At 47.7% G+C, this 7,978-nt stretch overlaps 2 protein-coding genes across 2 annotated transcripts; both read right to left on the bottom strand.

The window, feature by feature from the left end:
* Window positions 1-10: 10 nt before the first annotated feature.
* On the bottom strand, window positions 11-584 carry GLOTRDRAFT_132928 (uncharacterized protein; the record flags this gene model as incomplete). Its single annotated transcript, XM_007871821.1, has 2 exons — window positions 11-409; window positions 481-584. Coding segments are annotated over 2 exons (503 nt in total), but the record flags the coding sequence as incomplete, so codon positions are not given.
* Window positions 585-2,545: 1,961 nt separating this feature from the next.
* Window positions 2,546-2,863, bottom strand: GLOTRDRAFT_14080 (uncharacterized protein; the record flags this gene model as incomplete). Its single annotated transcript, XM_007871661.1, has 1 exon — window positions 2,546-2,863. A coding segment is annotated over one exon (318 nt), but the record flags the coding sequence as incomplete, so codon positions are not given.
* Window positions 2,864-7,978: the final 5,115 nt, after the last annotated feature.

The raw sequence follows: 7,978 nt of genomic DNA, 5'->3' as shown, positions 1-7,978 counted from the left end.
TGAGGCCCACATGGCCTTCTCCTGCTGACGCTCCTGCCAGGCATTGTCGAGTTTGATCAAAACAGCCTTCCATCCGTCGTATGTCGTCAGCACCGTGACTTGTCCGTAGACCTTGTCGACAAGTGCTTCATTGACGCTGGTACGGATGGTTTTCAGGATGTACTGATCCTCTTTCTTGTACCCGGCTTGTGTCATTAGTATTTCCAACTCCTGAAAATACTCCTCCACTGGCCTCTGCCCTTGGTGCAGGTGATCGATCTTGATCTGCGCCTGTGCAGCAAGATTTGAATCTTGGAAGGCGTCGGTGATCTCCATTTTGAAGACCGCCCACGTCTTCTCCGAGCTCTCTGTATCGTCCCTGAAGAACTGGTCATAATAGTTCTGTGACCAGACTTCCGCTTTAGGTCCTCTGAGATATGAGATAACAAAATCGATTTTTTAGCATCCGTGATGAAATCTTTTTTGTTATTTCTCAGGTACGTGAGGACCTGTCTCCACCAAGCCTTGAACTTGGTCTTGCTTCCGTCAAAGTACTCGGGCTTGGCAATGTGCCCTTTCCTGTCCTTCTGTTCTGCGTCCGCCATTGCTCTGGCGATTAGGGTTTGGATGGTTGTGGGGTTTAGGTCAGGTGGATGAATATCTCGAAAAGGTTATGAATGAGATGCACGTAGATGCCAACGCGTGTGAACACGTGTTATAGTGAAAGAGTGTTTTGATCGTAACAGTGCCTAACATGTCTTGCAAACCTAACAGCAACCTTGAATAATATGCGGAATCACTGCAATTTTCTGTTTGCTCTGTTCATGCTCGATCAGTTTCCTGAACACTTCCGATGCCTTCGTATTGATGTCATAGGCCCCGGAGGATGACAGGGAGACGTCCAGAGACCTCCAAGACCACTTACATACCGTCTTCCAAACCATTTGAAGGAGTTCTGCTGCCTTTTCTGGCATCCCTTTCACATGGGCCGGTGAAAGTACATGGAAATTTCATGCTTTCATGAGGGCCCGGGCCTGTTCCATATATGCAGGCCTTGAAACAAAGCCGAGGCGATTCCGTATATTATTGAAACTCGCTGGAATCCCGCACCCCACCTGAATCGTAGCAGCGCAAGTGCCAGTCCCTGACTCCTGAAAGGAGAGTGTAATGCTGAGAGACTTCATGTGAACAACATGATGGGGAACATGTATTATACAAGTATACTCATGGGTGATAACTTTGAGGATGCTTACGAGAGGACTATAGTTGAGTTCCTCTTAACCTATGCTTCTCATAACCCATAACTCCTTATAACCCATAGCATTTTGGCATCCACTGACTTGGGAGCTAGTAAATGGCAGAAAAAACAGAAAAGACTGATATTGCTCTACAATGCCAGATAATGCACTGATACGTCAATCAGGTTCGGGGAGAGTTATCGGGTTCAGAAATGATCGAAAAGCATGTATAAGCCTCTGTCAGCCTGAGGCTGATCAGGCCTGATGGGGGTTACAAGCCATTATAAGGCATGATAAGCCCGGATAAGGCCATGGGTCCCAGAAATAATAAAAGGAGGAGCCACGCATGCCAATGTGGCACCTGATGGTCATTGATACCACTATCTAAGACCTCACTAATACAGGTATTTCGACTTTGATCTTGAGTTGAACAATGATATATGTAAAAATGAACAATATAACTACTGCACTACGTGGCAATAGCTGTATGGGTCTCAAATTGGCATATATACATCATACATACTGCCTTACCGGGTGACTCGTAATGATTGCAGCTGGACTTGGATACCGTTGGCCGCACTCACATCCTCTGACATATGGCTCTTGTAGATTCCACCATAACTTTAGACTTATGGAAGCCCGTGTGGGCAGGCAACACTCAGAGCGACAAACACACAAGAATGGGACCACAGGTGGTATTGAGCAAGAAAGGGGAAAAGAGAACGATAATCTACAGAGATGCAACATTTCCGACTTATAAGTTGAGCAATGTCAACATGTAAGTACCACAGAAGATGAACTAGTGAAAGGACGGTCGAGACGTGTGTGAAGACGTGACGAGAATAGAAAAGTGGAAGTCATATATAGATAGTTGGGATGCGCATTCGGAGTAAGCCGACAGAGTTACACCCTCCCCCACTGTGAAGAAATCGAACAGGGAGAGAGGAGGGGAGGACTTGAAGATCTTCAGGGTCTTGGGTGTTTTTCGAACCATTTGTCGAGGGCAGCGCAGCCATCGAGTTCACGGCCGGGTAGCCAGGTGTCATCATGCTCATTGTAGCCGGCCCAGCGAACGAGGTATTGATATCCTCTTCCGCGTCGACGTTCATCGACTATTTTGTGTACGGTCCACTCCTGTTCGCCATTGGGTGTCACAATTGGGCCTGGACGTGGTAGTTCGCGACCAGGAAAGAGCTGTCCTTCATTAGGATGATAGGGCAGTGGAATTCAGGAAATATGTTCATGGTGTTAGGCATGTCAAGCGTGTAGACAGATTTCTCAGGAAAAGCATCAGTAATATGGTAAGGACCATTGTAGCAGGGCATGAACTTAGCCACGCGTTTATCGCCTTTGGATTTGTATTCCCAACAATGGTTGCGTGTAGAGAGCATCACCATGTCACCGACATTGAACGTCGGCTCAGGCCCACGATGACGGTTGGCAAAGAAGGCTTGGTTGACCCTCATGCTGAGCAGGTGGTCCTGAGTGTCTGCCACAAGGTTGTCGATAGTTCGGATGAGGCGGCCAGCATCGGCTTCAGCAGTGGATGGGGACATTGGAGGGACCAGTGGTGGAATCAGGCGGGGACTGCGTCCCAAGTGCAATTGAATTGGGGAGTAGCCTGTAGACATGTTAACCGTGTTCATGATAGCGAAACATACCTTTGGGAGGGCCTTGACCCATCCCTTTTGGTTTTGGTCTTATTTGTACGTTCACTAGTGCTGTCTGTCTCGGGGTGAAACAAGGTGGACATCTTCAGTTTGACGCCGGCAAGCTTCTTAGGGCTCGCCAGAACTTGGAGAGGAAAAGGTGATCACGATCTGAGATAATGTCAGTCAGTAAACCATTTTCACAATACCAGTTGTCGAAGAATAAGCTTGCGCACTGTTCCGCTGTCTGCAAGGAGTGAGCGGGTATGATTCGAACGTCTGATCCTAGGTGGTCAGTGATTGTGATGATAGTGTCATACCCTTCATTGAGCTGCAATGGTCTGATGAAGTCAATGGCGATGGAATTGCCATGGGCATCAGGTACTGGGAGGGGGTGAAGCGGACCGGCAGGCTTGTGTGTGGAGTCTTTGTTCCATTGACATGTTGGTGTTAGGAAGTGATGTCCTAACTAGTTGTCTTGAGATAACTGGGCCACGTGCCAACAGTTATGTCATCACTACCTCAGTAAGCGTACTGAAAGGTAGGTCTGGCCGGGCCAATGCCAACAGTCAAGTCAAGAGTCCAGGTAATCGCTGTATTCAACAGGAGGTTGAACTAAGGAATACATGGGTTTTCCTACAGTATATATAGTAAGTGGTATAGGGGAGAACAATAAGAAAGGATGCGTAAGCTATCCTGTGAGAACGTAACTCAGAGAAATGAGAAATACAAGGGTGCCCATTGGTAGAAGGTGAGTCAAGGGAGATAACATGTGAGAAGAAGATAGCATCCATGGGAAGGTCTACTCAGAGAAAGGTACTGTCCAATAGCAATGCTCAGAATGGAAATAGAATGGATAAGCATGGGAAAATCATAACAGTTGGACACGAGGGGAGGTATGATTCCTCGAGGTCGTGTCGCATGTTGGGCCAGTAATAAGACTCACGCAGTATATGTCTTGTTGAAGCCAAAATGTCCTAGGTTGTCATGAGCCAGGCGGTAGAGTGTCTCACGGAGCTTAGCCACTTGAGGAATGACAAGATGGTCAGCCAAGTAGAGTAGCCCCTCACATATTGTGAGGGAGGGGAAGGAGCTGGTCATGGCCAAGAATTGTTGACAGAACTTGTCGGTGTCATAGCCAGCACATAGTTCAGCCAGAAAACTCGGGTCAGCTGTTATCTCCATTGCTGCTGCAACTGTATGTGCATGTGGTTCCATGGTTGTTAGTGCAGAGGCAATGGCAAGCGGGAACTCACCGAATTTCATGAATCCAACTATCTCTTCACCAGGAGCACCAGGAGCGGGAACGTGCGACATCGCGTCGGCTACAGTATTGTCTTCTCCTTTGACATACTTGATGTTGAAGTCATATTGGGAAAGAAATTCTTGCCAACGAATCTGGCATCGTGAAAGGTGCTTTTGGGTGTGGAAGTTCTCCAGCATCCGGTGGTCAGTGTAGACGGTAAAGGGGTCACCTAAGAGATCAACTCGCCACTTTTCCAAGGTGCGAATGATGGCAAGGAGTTCTTGTTCGTGTATGGGGTAGTTCAGTTGAGCACTGTGCATTTGCATTGAATCAAAGGTGACAGGTCGGACACTCTCCCAGGTCTCACCATACGAGAGCATAGCTCCTGTTCTGTACTGACTGGCATCAGTAGTTACGAAGATTTTGTTATTACCCATGTTGTTATGATCTATTGTTGTAAGGCATTCCCTACTGACAACAAGCTGTTTGACACTCTCGAAGGCCAGTTGGTGTTCTCGTGTTCTGCTTCTTTGGTCATCAGAGGAGTCAGTACAACAATATGATCTGCAAGTTTAGGAAGAAAGGAAGAGATATATCATATGAGGCCCAGGAAGGCACAGACATCTGTAGCGGATTTAAATGTCAGCCAGTCCAGTATTTTGTCAACCTTTGAGGGGTCAGCTTCGATGCCACGTTGTGAGACAATATGTCCAAGGAAGCAGATTTCAGTGCAGAAAAGCTGCGTCTTTTTGGGGGAACAAAAAAGTGAGGACTCACGAAAAGCCTTCAGAATTAGGCGCACATTTTCTTTGTGCTCATCGATGGTGTTAGACCATATCACGATGTCATCTAAGTAGACGCGACATATTTTACCAATATACTTCCATAGAGCGTGAACATCCGGCGTTGGTGTGTTGCGGGGGCATACCTCCCCCCCTGCGGCATTACAAGCCATTTGTATAGCCCAAAGGGGGTCCAGACAATGGTGTAGGGGATGTCATCTGGGTGTACACGAGTCTGGAAGAAGGAATTAGTCATATCTATCTTCAAGAACATCTTACCTTTTGCGCAGTCAGATAGGATCTTGTCGATGCATGGAAGTGGTTGACTGTCCAGCACAGTGTTGGCATTCAGCTCTTGATAGTCATTTACCCATCACGGTAACACAGTTGGGTCGGACTTGGGGATGAGGAAGGAAGGTGAGCAGTAGGGACTAGAACTAGAATGCATACGACTGGCCTCGAGATGTTGTTGCAGGAGTGTATGCCATGCATCTTTGGGCATGAGTACTGACGGCCTGCTATGACCTTATTGGGGTCTTTGAGCTTGATTCTGTGGAAGACGTCGTTTGGGAGTTGAGTAACGTGGGGTATGTCATCTGGAAACAGGTCGGCGTACTTGGTCTTGAACTCAAGATTGAGGGTATCAAGCTGTTCCTGGACTGTTAGCATCTGTATGCGGTCGCGAACAGCAGTGATGGCATCAAAGGGCTTAGCTATGAAGGCCACTCAGTCAACCTGTTCGCGTAAGGGCTTGAGATGTTCTTTGAGCTCGGCAATTGTAGCTCACCGGTTGTTTTCAATGATCCAGTGTTCATTCAGGACATCAGATCTAGAGGGGGGCTTATGCGGTAACTCGCGGGTGTTTAGTGCAGAAGGGTTTAACAACTCATAACTAGACGTTTTGTCTATACATGTATGATCCTCAGGATCAACAGTGAGGTGGTTCCAAGAAATAAAGGTAAGACCACACAGTAAAGGAACACATAAACACAGCGTCACAAGAGTGCGTACAGGGCGAGAGCACCATGAATTATCGAGAGAAGAAACAGAAATCTGAACCCAATGTGTTAAGTGCATTGCAACCTTCTCAACTCCGTCAGAGTCTAGTGCGAGCAATATCGCCTTCGGTTTGGGGAGAACGAACTGGCGAAGGCCTAATTGCTGTGCAAGGGTATCGGATATTAGTGTCATACTGCAACCCGTATCAAGCATGGCTGTGATGGGGATGGGGTCCTCGACGGTGATATGCACTGACACACAACAATCACCAAGGACCAAAAGAAATAAACCTGACCCCCCATGATATGGGTGAAGGCGGTCTGAGACAACTGAGGGGTATTTAATAGTTTGAGGGGGAAAGGAGGAGTAAGACACCGTAGGGTAGTCCATAGGAAGACCTAGAAAAATAAAGCAAACCCTTTGACACCTGAAACAAATGCTAGTTGACACTCCGGAGTATTTATCTCCGAAAAGTTGCAATCAAAGTCGCAAGCAACAACACCTGTCGTAGGATCGTGCTTGCGGGGGTAGAAATTGCTAGAGGGACTGGGTTAATTTTATTTCACTATGTAGGACACACCAGAGATAATTAAATCGACGGCGGAGATAAATCACTTGACGAGTCAGGCCTATTGGCAAAGCTAGGATCAGTTATAATTCGCTAAGTTCGACACTTTCGAATTTCAAGGGTCGCTGAGATTGTAACGCTAATTCTCCGAGATGGTGAAGTGCAAAACTTGTTTTTCTGTATGCTACTTTGTACAATTTATACTACAGGAATGGCTTTGCGACCGTCTGGAGATAAATAACAAATAAATGCTGCTACCCACAGGATTGCTCAGCACTTGCCACCATTATACCATGCATCATACAACTCCCTTGCACTCCCACTTGCTCGTCCCAGCCCTAGAGGTCGCCTCGACGCTCCTCCACCTGCCCTAAGTGGTCCCATCACTCCACGTGATGCGCCGGTCACGTGCTAATTACCTCCGGCCGCTCGCTGACTGATGCTGGCCTCATGGTGACTTGTATACGTACGCACCTTCGGTATTTTGATGGAAATGAGAGGGGGTGTGTGCTGGAGGGTGGGCATGAGGACGACGCCCCTCGATAGAAGTGTCCGCGGGCCCCGGAGCTAATTCATCTAGAAATTGCATTAGTTAAGTCACTCCAGAGCTCCTGTCCACAGAGATAAATTGCGGAATGGGTCCGTGTACATCTTGAGGATGCTAGGAAGTCCGGAGCTAAATAGAAAAATTCTTTAGAGCCCATAGAAACCTAGAGGCGTGTGAGCACTGTGTCGAATGAGCTCCAGAGGGCTTGTACGATGGGCTGAGTCCGCGTTTTCAGGGGTCAGATGATCCTGAGGCTTATCAACGGCAGGAGCGGGAATTGTACAGGGGAAAGTAAGGTGGGGCATAGAAAAGAGAACACACTCATCGGTGTCATCCTTGGAGTCAAGCACAGCGACCACTCCAATGAGACCCATTGGTTCATCTTCTGTATTGTCGACAACGGTGTTGACTATAGTCGTCTTTGAAGTTGAAGGACAATTTGCAGCGGAGGGGTAGAGGCTAGCAGTGACGTCGGCCTGGGTTAGCTCCGTGTACGTTGTGGCATTAGGAAATCCGTACGGGCAGGCCTTAGACTGGTGATCGACATTGAAATGTTGGCACTTGAAGCAGCCATTGTGCCTACTGAGCAGGGTCTTCTCACCGTCTGTGAGTTTTGACAGGGGAGTTTTTCTGTCTAGACGGGGGCCAGAGGTAGAAACAAGGGTGGGCTGTGTCGATGAGGGGTTGTTCCAGCATGTCGTCACAGGGCCTTTGTTCTTTGTGAGGATTCGCGAGATGTGAACCTCCTCTTCTACGTGTCCTCATTGAGTATTCGAACAGTCTCGAGCCAGTCTGTTCACCTGTTGCTGTAAGATTAATGTATTAGATCCCCTTTGTTATCATAAAGCCTTTTACATTAAACAGCCTTTACAATCGTCTGTAATGTATGAGATTTTTGAGTACCCTATGTAGTGTCAGGAAGCCCTGCTGAGCTTGAATACGACAGCCCCGGCATCCCTGGCATGGAGAT

The sequence above is a fragment of the Gloeophyllum trabeum genome (genome assembly GCF_000344685.1).
Source record: "Gloeophyllum trabeum ATCC 11539 unplaced genomic scaffold GLOTRscaffold_00015, whole genome shotgun sequence".
NCBI classification, from domain to species: Eukaryota; Fungi; Basidiomycota; class Agaricomycetes; order Gloeophyllales; family Gloeophyllaceae; genus Gloeophyllum; species Gloeophyllum trabeum.
This window is presented reverse-complemented; position numbering and strand designations above follow the sequence as displayed.